Below are 19413 nucleotides of genomic sequence, written 5' to 3' on the forward strand. Positions count from 1 at the left end.
GAACCAATGAACTCTGACCGTGAAAGCCTTTGACAATATTCTGAGCAAGGTTGTTAATAATATGTTTTGGAGGTCATTCATTCATAGGGTCACCATAAGTCAGAAGCTACTAGATGCTTGGCACTTAACACACACAATTCAATTATTGAGGAAAGAAACTGATAGTACATTAAATTTATTATAGCAACATGCCAAATCATAATCTGTTATACCATGCAATAATCTGACAGTGCAATAACCAACAAATGTTCAAAATCAAGGTAAATGCTGAGGCCAGATTCAAAAGAACCTCACAATTGATTTTGTGCTTCCAATGAGAGTTTATGCTAGTGTTTCTCAACCGCATCTGACCAGCTACACTATTCTGAGAGGCAAATGGGTTTTGCGACTGATGGGGGTATCAGAAGTGCGGAGCTCATATGGCACATAGCTCTTACTGTTCAAAGGTTAAAAAAGTAAAAGATCAATCCAGCTGGTGGTCACACAAGCCTATGAGCATGAATTAAGAAGCATTTTTTGGATTTTGAATTTGTTTTGGATATCCCAGTTTACAGAGTTGTTGGTTTTTAAATTTACATGGCTTTTGTTTTGCCAAGTTAAACTATATGTCTTTAAATTACAGTTTTATTTTTTTAAAACAAACAAACAAATGTTTAATTGTAGAGGTGTTCACAATGATTTATAGTGTTATTCATTTGTTATATTTTATTTCTCCAGGTGAATACAAAGTAATGACAGCACATTTTCACTTGAAGAGGAAGATTGGCTATTTTGTGATTCAGACCTACCTCCCCTGCATCATGACAGTAATCCTATCCCAGGTGTCATTCTGGCTGAACAGAGAATCTGTCCCTGCAAGAACAGTCTTTGGTGTGTATTATGATGGACACTTGGCTTTTGTGTTAGCACAAACGCAGCTCTGTTTTTTGTGTGCCAGCAGCAGCACACCAACAGCACAATCCTGACCGGAATACCTGCGCCGGGCTTAGGAGGCAATGCAGCGGCGCTGCCTTCTAAGGAGGTTTCGGCTGGGCCTGGCGCAAAAAACCCAAGCAACCCTCATAGGGGGCATTCCCAAGCCGTAACAACTCAGGAGGCCACGTAACGGCAGGCCCGCCCCCTGGCCGGCGCCATGACACCCCGGGAATGCCTCCCGGGCTGCCATCGTGGCCTTTGCCGGTGTCCAGAAGCCTGCGGCAGGCTCCATTGGCGTTCGGACCCAGCGCTGCCATGGCAGTGGCTGGAGACCAGCATCTGGCCCTGCATTCTGGCGCTAGGGCCACAAACGCTGGCGTGCGCCGCCCAGATGCCGACGCTGTGGGCCCTTGTGCCGGCGTAGGCCTTTGCCAGCCTCCAAAGGCCTTTGGGCATGGCCGCCAGCGCATGTCAGGAATGCACTGCAAGTTTATCTCTCTTGGTTCTCTTTTAAGGAACTTGTGTGTGATGGAAGTTCATTGTGCAAGAATCTTGTTATTTCTCACTAATAATGCTCCAGGTATAGCCTATAGCATTCCAGGGAGAAGAACAGAGGATTAATATATAAAAGACAAGCTTGCAGATTCAATATTCTGCAGAAATTTGGAGGAGGAAGAGAAAAATATGACTTAATTTTTTTATGGAAGTTATAATTGTGAATAGTTTTGAGTTCAGCTTTTCATTATGAACACTAGTCCATTCTTCTTATATATCTGTAATATTAAAAGTAAATGTTCTTCTGGTATATACAAACACACACACACATGCATTCTTTCATAAATATATCTTCAGATGTTCATGTGGTATTGCTGTTTACGGACTGAAATCCTCCATAGTGCAAAACCTCAAAATCCTGTACACAACTGTGACCATTTCTTAGTGTTAAGATACCACCCGAAGGATTCCATCCCTTTTCCACCTTCCTGAATGCACTGGGAAATCTCAGTGGGAATAAAGGTTCAAGGAGAGAGAAATTCTGGATTGGGTGTAAAAACCCCTACACACACCACTAACTGAGGTATGAGGTAAACTGAGACAAGATGGTTTTCTTTATAAAGCTGAACAAGTATATGAATGATACAAACTGAGATAAGTGGACATAGCGAAGGGAAGGGTAGTTTTTAAATAGTGCGTGTGTGTGTGTGTGGAGGGGGGGGGAGATCTTGCCAGACTCTTCATTATGTTATACTTGTTAAATGTTAATATTACACAATACTTAGATGTAATTCTGGCATCCTCTTAGTTCCAAGATGCTGTTCTTAGCCCACTCTCCTTTCCCCTAACCCTTCCACCAAATGCACTTTCCTCACTAGCAGTCCAAGATTCAATTGTCAAAACTTAAGTGTCAAAATCCTAACTGACTTCTGCTCCCTAGACCTCAGTTCCTGTTGGCTTGTGGAGCCCTATCCTCATTTGTGCCTCATGGGTTGCTCAGTGGTATTTCCTTCTCTCTGTGTCACAACATTATCTCATATTCTGTGTTACTGAGGGACAAGCTAGATAAGATGTAGTGAGATCTATGATCAAATCTCCCAGTGGGCTAATGTTTAATAGCGGTATATTTTTATCCATGGAGCAAATAGCAGTTCTGTAGTGTATGTGATTAAGAACAGGAAAAGGGTACCATTGTCCTGATCCAGTTCAGGAAACCTGTGGCTAGTTTTGATTTTTTTTTTTTAAACACCTCACAGGAAGATCCAGTCACAGATGTCCCTGCATCTTGTGTAGTTTCTTTCTTAGGGATGTGCATCTCCTCAGAAGATGTCTTGCTTGTCTAATCAAAATTATTTAGATTTTCCTTGAAATGTCTTAGGAGCTATACCTGAGCAGAATCCTGTGTGAAACTCCCTTTCAGAAAATGTTGCCAGCCATAACCAAACTCTTTTTGCTTGCTTTCCTCAAATATTTTGCATTAGGAGAAACCTCCAGGTTCCTCTTTTTAACTCTGGGTGGATTACAGTGGCAATTCTTGTTACAATACACGTCTCATTGTACAGGTGTATGCATCTAAGGAAGTCCTGGCAGCTTTCCCAGGGCTAGCAAGTGGGTCAGAAATGGATCCCAGTGCCATTGCTAGGAGAACAGTAGTACAAGGTATATTCAAACCCGTAAGGGACTCTATGGAATCAGATAAGGGCCAAATGTGAACTGTTCTGTGCACATTTTCATACTGATCACCTACATTATGTGCATGAATAAATTCACCGTTTATGTTAGAACATATCTAGCGTCAGACTTAAAAAATGTTCTAGGATATAGTATAAGTCTCCTCTCAGATCTGTTCTCTTTCCTTTCTCCCTGTTTTATTCCGCTCACATAATGTACTTTTAAGCGGTTACATTTTAAGGTTACATTTACGAACTTGAGGCAATGAGACTGTTTTAATAATCAGGCTCTTCAGTTCCTTTCGTTTATGACATCTGCTTAATGTGGCTGACCTAAAGTGTCCATGGTGAGTTACAACTGAGCGATTTGTTGTCTTTGCCTTGCTTCAAATTATCCCATGCAGAAAGTTGCAGTGTTGCTAATTAAACAAATCTTGAATATAGTCTTCCTAGAAGATGCATTTGAAAAGTGTTTGAAGCTTTAAGGACTAAGCATGGAACTGGCACAAAATTTGTTTGGCTTAAGATTCCATTTTTAAAAGAGTATATACTATTTGGGCATTGTCAGCAATGTAAGTAAATGATGTTGTACAATGAATTAAACGCCAGCTTTTTATGTTTGTAAAATACAGACACATTACCCATGTCAAACAGGACCAAACACGGAGAGCACTTTGGTGACTACTTTGTGGTGATGATAGTGATCACACAAGTGTATTTCTCCATCACTGATGCAGTTGCTGAAAGCTGTCCAGTAGAGCTGTTCTGAGTTGTGAGAAGACTCTTTACCTCCAGCAGATAATGAAGAAACTTTAGATTAGTTTTCAGCTTGCTCTGACCTGTTTGCTAGGCATTTCATGCATAAAGTCACTCATATCCCTCAGGACTTGGATTCCACTCATTTGGCATCTTAGTAAGCAGAACACAGTGTAGTCAGATCACGATGGGTAGCCATGTTTGTCTGTAGCAGTAGAAAAGAACAAGAGTCCAGTAGCACCTTAAAGACTAACAAAATTTCTGGCAGGGTATGAGCTTTCCGAAGAAGTGAGCTGTGGCTCACGAAAGCTCATACCCTGCCAGAAATTTTGTTAGTCTTTAAGGTGCTACTGGACTCTTGCTCTTTTCTACTGCTACTGTGTAGTCAGATTGCTTTGGAAATTTCCAATTGTTATGACCTGAAAGCCCTGACCTGGATGTCCTAGGCTACTCGGATCTCTTTAGATCTCGGAAGCTAAGCAGGGTCAGCCCTGGTTAGTATTTGGATGGGGGACCACCAAGGAAATCCAGAGTCGCTACACAGAGGCAGTCAGTGGCAAACCACCTCTGAATGTCTCTTGCCTTGAAAATCCTACGGGGTCGCCAGAAGTCAGGTGTGTCTTGATGCCATTTTCCACCGCTACATGACCTGAGAATAAAGACAACTTGATTGGAGAAATTTGGCCTAACACATATATGCTTGACGTTTGCCTATCTTGGGTAATTTCATATAACTGGACAGGCTGACTTAGTTAGGACCAGGGAATAGCTAACATTTCCTTAAGAGAAAACGTAAGGATTGTTATCCCAACCTTTTGGAAAGAGACTCCCTCTGGAAGAAGCCCTTAATGAACTCAAATTATTTAACTATTGGCGTGTAGGAAAGTTGGACTTGAGTGATCGTTGTGCAACTCCATCACTTTCACCTCCAGGCTCTGCCAAAGTAGCCCAGCTGGCTACCTCCCACTGAACTGCCCAGAGATCTGATGACACTAGTTCAGTGAAAACTCACTCTAGTCCCTGAAAAGCAGATCCTGACACTGTGGTAGCATCTTGTGGCAAATGCATAATCTGATTTGGTCACTAGATCTACAGTGCTCCTCCACAAATTATTCCCTGTTGTTACCTGCAACAGCATAAGCATAGAACTGGGATGCCTAACAATTAACAGTCATAGTATGGGTATGTTAGGCATATATTTGAGTGGGAAACTGAAAATTATCTGAGCAGACCCTGTGGACTTTTAATCCTTCTATAAAAAGCAGATTTCTCACCTATCATATTACAAACTGCTTTTGGAAGTTATTTCAGGCTTTAAAATACTCCCATGCAAACTAATGCTCTGAGTTCACTTCCAAGAGAATCAAAAATGAAACTGACAAGGGCTTTCAATAGCTAAAAAAAGGTTTGGTCAGCTTCATTTTTGAACGTTCTGAGAGAGCACTCAACGTATTAGCTTGAAAAAATAGAATATAACATTTGATAGACTGCTGACTGGAAGTCTCATAGATCTGTTGAGAAATCAAAAAGGAGGAATGCCTGATTCAATGACAAAATCTGATTACACTGGATTTCAAGATCATGACCTGCGTCGGTCACATGTAGTCTACAGCCAAACAGGATTAAACCATTGGTAAGGTAGCCTATACCTACACCCATGTGTGATTATGCTTTTTGATCATTTGATCTTTTGTTTTTTGTGGACTTTGGTATTTATGAAAAAAATCTGTTTTTTCATAAATACCAAAAAGTAAAAAGTACAGTAAAAGCTTTGTTATCCAGCACTAATTACCCAGAAGGCTCAGTTAACCAGCATTGCCTAACTAGCAAGCTCCTCTCCCTCAGCTATCATAGCTCTGCAACTTTGGGTGCATATGTGCCCCATTCCTGCTTCTTCAGGCAGCCAGCTTTATGTTTCCAGCTGTTGCTAGGCTTCTGACAGCCATTGCTGCCAACTGATGTCATCCTTGGGTTCATCGTCCTAACTTGATCTGGGCTGTCAGGGGCCAGTTCTGCTGGAGGGCTCCATGGCAGCTAGCCTGTTTTCCTCCCTGCCATGTAGGAAGGCTCCATGGCTCAGGTGGAAGGGGAAAGCATACTACCAGGCATGGGGGCTGTTCCAGAGGGTGCTTTCCAGAGGGGGTGGTTCTGCAACTGTGGATTCTTCTGAGTAGGGGGAGGGGCACAGCAATAAGCTTGAGTATCCAGCTCATTTGATTAACAAGCGACCCCCATTCTGAATGAGCTGCAGATACCAAAGCTTTTACTATAATAGCCTACATAATAAATGAGACTTGATTGTAATTTTGAGCCAAGCATCATGAGTTTCATTGATGTGTTTGGACGGTACTTATGTAGTATTCCTAGAGGGCTATAAAATTATGCATGGTTTGGAGAGAGTGGACAGGGAGAATCATTTCTCCCTCTCTCATAATACTAGAACGCGGGGTCATCTGCTGAAGCTGGAGGGTGAGAGATTCAAAACAGATAAAAGGAAATATTTCTTCACACCAATGCACAGTTAAATTGTGGAACTCCCTGCTCCAGGATGTGGTGATGGCTGCCAACTTGGAAGGCTTTAAGAGGGGAGTGGACATGTTCATGGAGGAAAGGGGTATTCATGGCTACTAGTTAAAATGGATACTAGTCATGGTGCATGCCTATTACATTAGATGCTGTGGAACACAGGTAGGATGGTGCTGCTGCAGTCATCTTGTTTGGGGGCTTCCTAGAGGCATGGACCTTGGTCTGATCCAGCATGGCCTTTCTTATGTTCTTATGGGTAGTTTCTATGATACGTCTATCATTGGTTGCCCTCTGCTCTTTCCATTGGAGCCCAGATCAAACTCACTATACTAATCCAGTGATTTCTTTAGTATCACTATACTAATTCAGTAATTTTTAATCGTGTTTTGAGCTCCCTGTGATAAGCATCCTTTTTCTAAAGTCTTCTGAATTAACCTGGCCAATGTTTTTCCCCCTCCCATTTTTCCTCCCTGCAGGAGTAACTACTGTACTGACAATGACAACGTTAAGCATCAGTGCTCGAAATTCCCTGCCCAAAGTCGCCTATGCCACCGCCATGGACTGGTTCATCGCCGTTTGTTATGCATTTGTATTCTCTGCCTTGATAGAGTTTGCCACTGTAAATTACTTCACAAAAAGAGGATGGGCCTGGGATGGGAAAAGTGTAGTCAATGATAAGGTGAGTGATCATGAAACGTGTTTAGAGTTCCTTCCAATTCTGCGAAATCAATTTAGCGGCATCTACTTTTGATAGCTTTCTATTACTGGAAAATAATTGAAGCCTTAAACCAATATAAAGACAGAGTAGATTAAAGCAAGAAGAGTGGATAGGAAGAGAAGTTGACAGTTTGGGCACACGCTTCAGGAGAAATTAAATTGTACATATGGAGTCTTTCTCCATCTGTCTCCTTGAGGAAACAAATATTGTTCCAGGGCTTTCTACAAATTAAACAACAGCCCATCTATACCTGTTAAACATCCAAAATAATATTAGACAGTATTTCATTATCCTCAGCAGGTCTTTGTGTGAAAATGAATAAAACTAAAGCCAAACTTCCCAGTGAAGAATCGTTTATCAGGCTTATGAAACCCAATATCTCATAAGAACATAAGAAAAGCCCTGCTGGATCAGACCAAGGCCCATCAAGTCCAGCAGTCTGCTCATGCAGTGGCCAACCAGGTGCCTCTAGGAAGCCCACGAACAAGACGACTGCAGCAGCCCCATCCTGCCTGTGTTCCACAGCACCCATATTACACTCCTCCATTACACTGGTATTGATAGCTTAATATATCATTAAATCCCATGCCTGATTTTAGTAGCCAGGACAAATGTCAGGCAGCTAGGTGAATAGTAGGAAGAAAATCACCTTATTCTTTCCTTACAAAGCAGCTGTGAAGCTGTTCTGAATTTCATTTCAGAGTCCAGCTCCAGCTTTTCTTCTGGAGCTTTGCACTTGAAACATATCTGTTCATTAGAAGAACAAAAAGTGCTTCTTTTTGGGTGCATGAACAATTATATGGTTACTGTAAAAATTTTATCCTTCCCTTCCTCCAAGGAATTAGAGCAATGTACATGGAATGATCCAGTTTTCTCATAACAAACCAGTGGCTAGCAGCTGGCCCAAGCTACTTAGAAAACTTCGTGATTCTGAACAAAAACCATTCTTGCTTTCATTTTATATGATATATGAATCACTGCAGAGATCTTCTCAGGAGAGGCATTCACCCCAGTATGAAAGGGGAGGAGGAATGCCTTTACTAAGAAGGAATCTGTTTGCTATATTTTTAATAGTAGAAAAGAGCAAGAGTCCAGTAGCACCTTAAAGACTAACAAAATTTCTGGCAGGGTAGGAGCTTTCGTGAGCCACAGCTCACTTCTAAAGAACATTTTTCACTTTCCCAAAGCAGTCCTCTGAGATGCCTGAAAAAAGCATTTCCAAAGTTTGCTGGACACCCGCACACTGTGTGTGTAAAAAGTGCCATCAAGTCATGGCCGACTTATGGTGCCCCAGAAGGATTTTCAAGGCAAGAGATTTACAGAGGCGGTTTGCCATTGCCTGCCTCTGCATAGCAACCCTGGTATTCCTTGGTGGTCTCCCATCCAAGTACTAACCAGGGCTGATCTTGCTTAACTTCTGAGATCTAATGAGATCAGGTTAGCCTGGAACTATCCAGGTCAGGGCTACTCCTCACTACCAGGTGTCTGTTGTGGGGAGGAGAAGGAAGGCGACTGTAAGCTGCTTTGAGACTCCTTAAAGGTAGAGAAAAGCCGGGTATAAAAACCAACTCTTCTTCTTCCTCTTTTATGTATTTATTTAGAAAATGTATATGCTGCCTCTCCAGAGACCTGCTGGAAGTGGTTCACAAGTAAACTGTACAATAATATCAGAAAACAGCTGCACATGAAAGCAAGCCACAAACAAGGCATGTTTATATTTGGGGAAGGGCCATGGCTCAGTGGTAGAGCATCTACTTGGCATGCAGAAGGTCCCAGGTTCAATCCCCGGCATCTCCAGTTAAAGGGACTAGGCAAATAGGTGATGTGAAAGGCCTCTGCCTGAGACCCTGGAGAGCCGCTGCCGGTCTGAGCAGACAATACTGACTTTGATGGACCAAGAGTCTGATTCAGTATAAGGAAGCTTCATGTGTGTTCAAGGCATGGGAGACTGCAGTGACGAGAAGAACCTGAGTGAAATCACTCTGCCATTCTTCCACTAATGGAAAATGTGTGGGAGAAAACACAGCTAAAACTCTATGGACCCAAGAGGAGGAGGAGGAGGAGGAGAAGACTTGGTTTTTATATGCTGACTTTCTCTACCACTTAAGGAAGAGTCATACCAGCTTAAAATCACCTTCCCTCCCCCTCCCCACAACAAACACCCTGTGAGATAGGTGGGGCTGAGAGAGCTCTAAGAGAGCTGTGACTAGCCCAAGGTCACCCAGCAGGCTTCCTGTGGAGGAGTGGGGAAACCAACCCGGTGGGAGAGCAAGGTGGGACAGTTTCATCCAATTCCCTCTCTGCGGGCCTTGCAACCTGCCCCCCAGTGGCTTTTTGTCCATGAGTCCTACAACCACTGGCAATGTTTTTTGAGGGATAAATGCTGATGGCTGCTAGTAACCAGACAACCAGGAATACTACTGTATTTTGTAAGTTGGCAGGTATGCATAAAGTGAAACAGAATGAATGCAGATTCTGAATCAGTCACCCAAATCCCAATATACTAGTATACTAGTAGTGGTGAAAATAGCCCAAGAGAAAAATTGATTGCAAGCACATTCAATTCCCATGGATTACAAATGGTGGAAACAGATAGTGTAGATGGGCATTTGGAAAGGCATGCCCATTTACTGCTCTGAGGTTGATAGTAGGAAGCTATTAGTTAATTTTCCAATTAATACTATTGATACACTTCCTCTGCTAGACGTTGCCTTCCTACCTGGGCCTTCCCCTTTCAGAATAAACAACCAGTTCGCCCTAGTCTTTCAGGGAAAGGTCCTGAAATGCTCAAAGGAAGCCTGGGCAAGGCGTGATGACTGTGCAGCCAGATTCATGACAACATCTGTTCCCTCCAGATGCTACATGCGGTTCCAGGCAGTGAAGCCCTCCGGGGTGATCCATTCAGCAAAGTCTATCCAAACTAAAATAGTTCCAAGAAGATAGACAGGATCAGGATCAGCATGGCTCTGGTGGCTTTGGAACACAACCCCTCTCTGTTCCGTAAGATATCCTCAAAAGCTAAGAAGAAAATCAAAGTCTCACAGGTTCCTCAAAGACCCAGGGCATCCTAAAAGCATGCCTAGGGTTTTTTTGGGGAGTGTTTTTTAATTAATATATATTTCCTTGGCCTTACTAGCCATCTACCAGTAAGCCCATGGGTTGCCCATTCTTCCCTTAAGTGGATGTTTGGTTGCTGCTAAAGAGTTTGGCGCCATTGCTTCTCTTAATGATTTCACTGTTTTCTCCAAATAGCTTTTGTATTTTACACAATGCGCCAAAGTTGCATGAAGTAATGTTAATATTTGATTAAAGTGAGGAAGCTTTTCATTGATCAGACCTTCCTGGAATAAGAAATAACTAGACCTCTAAGGCCAATGCTGTGAAGTTTTGAAGCATTCTGCATCTATCTGCTGCTTCATATTGTTTTCTGTTTAAAAAATGTGGGGCTCTTTTGAAAAGCTCAATAAATTCTTTCATATACACAGGAAACTCTGAAGGCAAAAGTGCTCCAGTGCAGAACTCAATGTTACACCTTTAGATATAGGTAAAATGTAACATTTAGGTAAGATATAAACATTGTGATCCAGTAATGGACTTCAGCTGCAGTTGCTGTCAAAGGCAGTTCATACGGCATACACACAGTTAAGTGGGCTTAAGTGGTTTGTAGCGAGCCAGTGTGGTGTAGTGGTGGACTCTGATCTGGAAAACTGGGTTTGATTCCCCACTCCTCCACATGAAGCCTGTTGGGTGACCTTGGGCCAGTCAGAGTTCTCTCAGAACTCTCTCAGCCCACGTGGAGGCAGGCAGTGGCCAACCGCTTCTGAATGTCTCTTGCCTTGAAAACCCTATGGGTTGCCATAAGTCAGCTGACTTGACGGCACGCACACACGCACATGGCTTATGGATAGGGCTATCAAAGAGAGAAGGAGAGGGAAATAGTTCTTATCCATTAATCCTTAGAATGTGCAAAGTTGTGATTCTGCAGAAAATGGCTTGTGCTTACTTTGCTGTGTAAGGCAATCCGGTTCAGGTTCATTAATTTGAACATGATGACCTGAATATCTATGGGCTCCAGTGATGACCTGTCCATCCACAGGATGGCTTGTTAATCAGGCATCCCCAGGCATCTACATATCCTAGTTTTGCCATGCTGCATTTCAAGCAACCTCTCAGCCAGGTAAAGGCTTTGTACAGCATCAATAAGCTTTATTACATGGTGATGTTGGTAGGTACAATATCACCCATTCATGATAGTTACATCACAACTGTTCCTCCTTACTGATAGTTAGTGCTTCATGAGGATGAAAAGATTAAATACATTTTAGAAAAATTATTATTACTTTAGGGTTGCAGCTTTAGATAGATAATTTATTTACAGCCCTTAGCCAGATAAAACAAGATAAAACAGAAAACATGGGCTAATAAATTCTTACAAACAAAGAATTACAGTCCGAGTCTTATAATACTTAAAAAGAAAATTACAGCTGGGACACATCTGTCAATTGCGCTAAGAGATTGTTCTATGGCGTCGAATTTTCATTGCTGCCATGCAAAATTTCGCAACCTGAAGAGTGATTGATGGATTATCCCCTTGTAGGAGCATCTCAATCCTTTCTCCTGCCCTGTCAGGTCCCATTGTCGATAAGAGGGGCTCAATAAACTTTGAACGGGGTAATGTATAAAAATTGCAGTTCAGGAGGGCGTGCTCAACAGTTTCTAAGTCCCCTGATTTGCAAGGGCAGAATCTCTCCCCCCAGGGTGTCTTCTTAAATTTCCCTTCTAGCATAGCAGAAGGTAAGGCTGAACATCTGGCCAGGGTAAAGGCCCTTCTATAATTATTTATCTCTAAATAGTGGAGATAGGCTGCTGGTGCTAGGATGTATTTAGAATGGAGGGGTGCCATGAATAGAGGCACCCTTGCTAAATCTGCTTGTCTCTCAATGTCTTTAATCCTTTGGAATGCAAGTTCTAGCTTTGCTTGCTGTTGCACTGCCATGTTTTCCATAGCTGTTCCTCCATTTCTCCTTTCTGAAATTGTCACATGACAAGTCAAACCCAGTGATCTTGTAGGCAGTGTGATAATGTAATGCTGATTATGAAATTAGGACACTGCCAGACTTCAGTTATTAATTTACAACCAATCATATTTGCCTATGTCAATGTAGGGGAAAAGAGACTGAGGACAAATGAAGATAAGATCAACAAATATAAAAAACATTTTTGCAAGGAGTCCCAGAAGGCAGAGGTGCATTTTTTGGTGTTGCCACCAATGATCACGGATACCAGCAAGTTATTTCAGTTTGGTCTTATTGTACTTATGTTTGTTTAGATTTATTTTATTTTATGTATTTATTTGTTTCATTTAAAAGATGTTTATCCCAACTTTCAACCCAATCAGGGCCACCGAGGCAGCTAACTAAAAACAGAGCAGTAGAACTATATATGTTGTTATAATGATCTGTTTTTAGTTAGTTGCCTTATATATTTATAAAGTAATTATAAAATATTGTCACTATCTTTGGACAGCATGCATATACTGCATAGGCAGTCAATAAAGGGTTAAATTGAAAATCCAAAAAAACTCTGTAAAGATGCAAAGACAAAAAAAATAATTTATGATGTATGCCAGTTATACTGAAGTCTGGAATTTTAAATTGCATATAGGGAGAAAGGCTATTTGTATGCACTTGTTTTATGTAGGCTTGCATATATTCATACCAGACCAGCCATATAGACAACCGTGCAATGTACTGTCCTGAGAATTCACCTTCAAGTTGTGTGGGTGCATGTATTAAAATTTGTACTCTCCTGATACCAGGTTTTTCATTTGTTTATGGAACATGTATTGTTCTCATTTCACTGAAGTCAGAAGCTGTAGACCCCTTGACTGCTGTGTCATCCACTCCTGCAGTCCACATGGCTATTGCTAACCTTCCACATTCTTTCTCCCTCTATCTCTTCACTATGCCATGGAACAAAAATAACATGTATCTGCGTAATCTGTTAATAAGATCACCCAGGCATGCTATTTTTTTCCATTTCTAGGCACTATTGAATTCTGAAACGCAGCAAAGCAAAAATGTAATATGTATTCTGTCCAGTCTGGTATTTTCTTACAAGCAATCCAGTTGCAACATTTGCTTGCACTTTTCATTGGATCATAAATGAAAATATACTTGAATTAAGAGATGTTTCACATGTGACTAGATAAACAGCCCATTCCTGAGCTGACAGCATACGCTTATGCTGTGAAACCAAAAAAAAGCCGTCTCATGGCTTTTTTTGTTTGTTTAAACGGGGCCTTTTGCCCCATAGAGAACGCTGTTCCCGGCGCCGGTGTTCTGGCACGAATGGGGACAGGAAGCCGCCTAACTGGCAGCTCCTCCCCCCGCTCCGCCCCAGGAACGCCCCCCCCCCCCGTGCCGGTGCTGCCATTGTATGCCATGGCCTCTGCGGTTCAGCTCCGCGGCACTTGGGCACCGGCAGAACTGCCCTCCTCGAAAGTGTAAGTACGTGTAATCATGTGATTACACACACTTACGCTGGCAGGGAGGTCACACCGCCTCCTAAAGAGATTCGTGCCGAATCTCAGGAATGGGCTGTAAGACTGTACAAGTGGAAACCCGCAAGGGTCATATGGGATAGCAGTTGTATTCAGTAGGGGGGTTGGGCAGTAGGGGTGAGCATATCGATATGCCAAATTTTACCACCACCACCCCCAAAAATACCTTTTTGGTATTTTGGGGGGAGGAGGTGTTACCGGCAAAAAATTGGCGACAATAAATGGGAGCTGAAAAAGCAGACCCAAATAAAGCTGAATTTATTCGGCATTATTCAAGCCACTTTGGCCCCACCGCCATTTCCCCTCTCCCTTACTTACCTTCTGGCTTCCTCACATCCAAGTCACCCGCCTTCTCCCGTGTCCTGAGAAGGGTAGCGACATGAATCTGAGCCAAATCTGCACTGCTCGACCAGGCAAGCAGTGTGGATAGGAAGGCAAGGGCATTCGTATCCCCGCTGCCTCCAGGAGTGCGCTGGCAGCAGGGATCGGAACGCCCCTTCTTTTCCATCCATGCTACTTGCCGGGTCAGACCTCTTTCAAATCCACGCCACTTGCCTTCTCAGGACTACAGAGAAGGGAAGGGGCTTGGATTTCTTTCAGATCCATGCCCCCAGCCTTCTCTGGGATCTGGAGAAAGGGGTGGCACAGATCTGAACGATCCCATTTTTCGGATCTGGTATTATTCAGGTTTGGGTTTATTAACCTAAAATTTCCCCCCCAAATTGGGTTTTCCAGATTTTTCTAAAATTTCCAGGTTTGATAAACCCGAACCCCAAAAATACCCAAAAAAATTCTTGCACACCCCTATTGGGCAACATTGAATGAAAATGCTGGCTGGGTCCAGTCCATTATTGTAAATTAAATTGAAGGTTGTATGAAAAACACATTAGTTCGATGGTATACACGCAGTTCTTTTGTCGCTATTCAATCAACCATGGGCAAGTAATGGGTTGGATCCCATGGATCTGTTCTGCAGACAGTTGCGGCTTCCTTTTACTCCAAAGCAAGGTGCCTTCCCCTGATGCAAGAGGCTCTTCTGCTAGCCTTTTGCACTAGGAGAAGGCATCCTGCAGCAGAGAAAAGTATGTGCCACCTTAGGGGAACACAGCCATGGAATCCAATCCAATGTTTCTATCACACCTCTTTCAACTGGTCGGGAAAGGGTGGCATAAAAATCTAATAAATAATAATAATAACAACTCTCTTGAAAAAATTATCCTCTCTCATTTGACAAATTCACTCAGTGGCACCTGAAGTGCTTTTGAACTATGTCACTTATTGAACCAATCGTACTACTTTGGTGTAGTAATCCTAGTTCATTACACACGTCTTATTTGTCAAAGATATCCTGATATGTACATAAAGCTGATTTCTTTTAACCTCTTACCATCTTTTAACAGAAAAAAGAAAAAGCATCTGTCCTTAAGAAAAACAATGCCTATGCAGTTGCAGTGGCCAATTATGCACCAAATATCACCAAGGACTCGGTTCTCCCGACAATTTCCAAAAGTGCTACCACTTCGGAGCCAAACAAGGCAAAGCCAGAAGCCAAGCCGCAGGAAGCAAAGAAAACCTTCAACAGCGTTAGTAAAATCGACAGGATGTCAAGAATAGTCTTTCCAGTTTTATTTGGTAGTTTCAACTTAGTGTACTGGGCTACATATCTCAACAGGGAGCCTGTCTTACACGGGTTTGAACCAGCGCAATAAGACCTTAATTTTCTGCCGAGGGTGTATAGCATCATTATAATCAGATTTGTTTTCCTTTGTATAGCACGACTAATAACTGCTAATCAGTGAACCAATATGTACAGATTGTATATAGGTACTATGTCCGTGTATCTCCCAAACGAGGTACGCAGAGTTTATTCCTGGGATCTGTAAACAGATAGTACCCATGGCAAATATAGTCTGCTCTCCTGTCCATGTGAGTTCTCCTCCTAAAGTGGGATTAGAGTATGCTGAATTATATCCATACAACCATATATGGTCCTACATGACTATTTAATAACACTATTTTTTTAATTTAAAGTTTAAGATATTTTTCTATAAAATGACTGATTCTACTTTAATGCAAAGAAGCTATCATTTAAAAGAGAGGGATTTTTTTAACAAAATAATCTTAATAATTTCTTACGGTAGCAGTGCCCATGTAAATATTATAGATGTGTGGTGAACGCAAGTATTCTCTTATTCGCAATCATTACGAGTGCTAGTTACATTTAAGAGCTTTTGGAATGTCACAGGTTAGCTTTTTCCTTACTTTTGAGTTGAGCTTTGCCAATCAGTAGAGTGGCCGGTGCTTGCGGGTCCTCCTGCCACAACAAGAAAACTTACGTCAATGTTAGTCCAGTTGCCAGTGCAGCGGAGCCACCAACTGTTGCTCTACTAAGAGCCTTCTTCTTTGGTTCATTGTACGAGTGTCATGCAAAGTACTTGCACAATGCTGGCGGGTGTGGGAGATGAAGGAAGCCAGGCATTGTCTGAATGAAGGCTGCCATACTGCAGTGACAATCAACACTGTCTGTACAAAATAGCTGTGCTGCACCAAAGTAAACAGCACACAACCGCTACCACTCTTGATTGCTGATATTGATTCCCAAAAAATTCCAACTCCCCCTCCCCATCATTATTCTACCTATATAAAATCCCTGATTTGGATTTGCCAAAAATAATTACAAATTATTTGAAGAGAAGCTGGGTTGATCAATAACAACGATATTGTATCTCATTTACTCGGTGTTTTCCACTGACAGCCTAGTGCAAAACCTCCCATGTGGCATTCTACGGGCTGTTTGTTCAGACAGGTGCAAGCAGACAGTGGTGTTTGTCTGAGAAGTAGGACAGAGGTCTAGGTAGGAGGTCTCATGGCAATGGCATAAAATCAGAATTTACGTCCAGATGGCCGTTCAGGATCAGGGATGTAAACAGCAAGAGCAAAGTCAGTGTCTTTAATTCGTTGATATGCCGTAAGAATACCCTCCTCTTCAAGTATTATAAATTTTGAATTTTTCAAGTACGCCATCTCAGGACTGGCTTATGCATGCATGTACATCTCTATACTTGATTACTGTGCACTGGATAACTTGCAGCGGAATCTGCTAACTGATCCACTGAAAAGTATTGCTTTTTGAGGCGATGAGAGGAACTTTCATTCTGTGCTATTATACTCGTGATGGGTCATTCATACATGCAGGTCATTCAAAGGATGAATAAGTTCACTAGAACTGATTAAGAAAATGTAACTTTCCGATCTGGGGTGATGTTGTATTAAATGCTATGTTGTAATGAATGGCTCATGTGGACAATTTGCTTCTCAGAGTCCTACAGAGAGCCGCATTCCAGATGCTTGATTGTGTGGTTATGGGCTAATCTCAAAACAAATGACACCATTCATAAGCCAGTTTTCAATATATACCCATTTTGTAAACCCTTTTAACAAGGAAGTGTTGGAACAAACATTCAGATATTATTCAGAATTCAGTATATTGGAAATATAAGAATTCCTAATTCACGTTTTCCAATTTACAGTTTCAGAGAAATCTGCCTTAAATTTAAAGAAAAGGCTTCCTTCACACCATGTATATGTCCATAGAGGCCACTGGAAACAGTGTTTTTTTTATTTTACTTTCATGAGGGTATCCTCATGCATTGAATTATTATTGCTGCTTTTGTAAATTGCAATTTTACATTTTGCTGGCATAAATTTACAACAACTTTATATATTAGAAATGATTTTTGCTAAGAGGCGAAGGTTATTTTTTAAAAACTAAACTTCAGTGCATCATCGGTACTTAAAACAAATGGAAACAAAAAAATGGAGCTGCTCTTTGAAATTTTTTTGTATGACATTTAATACTGATTGATTAACTGTCTCTCCTGGAACCTTTGCAAATGTTCCTTATGCCCCTAAAGGCCCTGTAAATCATATCACCAACATTGTATACTGTATTTTAATAATGTACTTGGCCAATCAAAAGTATTTTGATTCACATACATATTAGCAGTTATTAGTTGACCTTTTTAAAAACAACAGATAACACCTTTACAATGGTGTTTTTATAGTAGAAACCGATGTAGTCGTATAGTGTCATTTATTGCAGTTTTGTACAGTACTTGAGTATAGTGCATAAACTAGATATTGCAAAAGTTTAACAACACTGTATAAATATTTCTAAAACAAATTTTAAAATTACTTTAAGACATGGAAACAAAACGCCATGCACAACAACCAAACAATATTTTTCATTTGCTGTTTTAATTTTTGTGTATTCCCTTCGTTTTTATCCAGTGTGATTTCTGGGTTTTGCTTTGCATGAGAAATATTGACAGCAAGGTCACAAATTATTGATTAGGAGACAGCCCTTCTGATATTAAACCAAATAGGGTATTTCCTACAATGGGAAAAGGTTGAAAGGATTTGATCCATTACTATTCCCCTTGGTGTATTCCTTTGACCCCCACCCCTCAAATAAATTCCACCCATTTTCATCAAGGATAATTGAAAAATGAGCACTTTATTTGAAACATAAGTACAGAAAATCCTTATTTTCATACCTATTTATATATAAATGTAGATCTTCTGTGTAATACAGAAATGTGTGCAATAGTGTGATAAAGCTGTATAAAGATGGAAGGTGAGCAATAAAAAGAGAATAGATAAACACATCTAAAATGTTTTACTTGTAAATTAAAAATTTACCCTTTAATGCTACACTGTCCAGGTACAAATAAATACTATAAATATGTACATTTGTAAAGCATTTGTAAATACTGATAATGTAGAAAGTTTTCTTCAGTCTTATCTTTCCTTTTTTGACAAAGGGCTCTGACCAAAAGTAATTTTTACACAGGGCCCATATCACTGGCAGGGTTTTATCCTTTTTAAGTGTTACATTCTCAACCTGGTATTAGTCTTGGATGAAGGGGCACCCCAGCCGCTCCTTATAGCAAGAAAACTGAATTAACTAGGGATGTAGCACATTTGGGGATGACACAGTTTCTCCCTAGGTAAACTTTTTAAAGACCGTCACACTATCCCAAGACGTATCAGGTGGTTAGGGAGATATGTGCAAATAATGTGATAATAGGCTAGTTCATAATAGGCCTGAGAGTCAGAGACAAACAGTGGACTAAGAGATCTCCTGGGAATGTAACACTTAAATACTACTTGGAGCGGGCTGCGGGCTGCTAAGCTGGAGCGTATGGCTCTTTAGCACAGACTGCTGTGCAAAAGTTCCATGGGAGCTGACAGCTCTTAGCTCTGCAAAATATTAAATAAAGAGGAGGACAGTATTTTATATTGTCGGGCTTAGATCATCCAACCAGTAGCAGAAGGCCCTGTCAGGAGAGGGGAAAGTGGCCATTTGGCCCCATTCTCCCTCCTCACAGTTGTTTGCCTATACAGATTCTGTTGCTCTAGGAATAATATTTCAGGAGTCTAATGGAACTGCTAGGGGAAGGGGAATGTGGGAAAAATCTGCATCCATCAGTGCCTTCCACTGAGTTGGCTGCATCCTAGTCTGACAGCCCATTCCTGAGGCTGGGGGTCAAATTGCTTTAGGAGGCGACGTGACCCATATGCTGGCATCCATGCCACTTGTGCCGTGAAAACTGGCATGGACGCCGGTATGGGACCACTTAACACCCTGGGAATGCCTCCTGGGATGCCGGTGCGGGGACTTGCACCGGGAAAACGCCAGCGAGAGGCCGCACCAGCGTCCAAGGGCCTCTGCAGCCAACCCCGCGGGACTGTGGCTACAGTGTGGCCCT

At 41.7% G+C, this 19413-nt stretch overlaps 1 protein-coding gene across 1 annotated transcript in view; it reads left to right on the plus strand.

Annotated features, from left to right (window-relative positions):
• The window catches only part of GABRA2 (gamma-aminobutyric acid type A receptor subunit alpha2), a 106497-nt gene extending 90529 nt beyond the window's left edge, over positions 1–15968 (plus strand). Inside the window, exons 8-10 of the mRNA XM_056855156.1 lie at positions 718–870; positions 6839–7041; positions 15043–15968. Coding sequence (XP_056711134.1) covers positions 718–870; positions 6839–7041; positions 15043–15351 — 665 coding nt within the window. The 3' untranslated portion in view covers positions 15352–15968. The remainder of the gene's footprint in view (positions 1–717; positions 871–6838; positions 7042–15042) is intronic.
• The last annotated feature ends 3445 nt before the right edge of the window (positions 15969–19413 follow it).

Source organism: Euleptes europaea, chromosome 9 (assembly GCF_029931775.1).
Source record: "Euleptes europaea isolate rEulEur1 chromosome 9, rEulEur1.hap1, whole genome shotgun sequence".
NCBI classification, from domain to species: Eukaryota; Metazoa; Chordata; class Lepidosauria; order Squamata; family Sphaerodactylidae; genus Euleptes; species Euleptes europaea.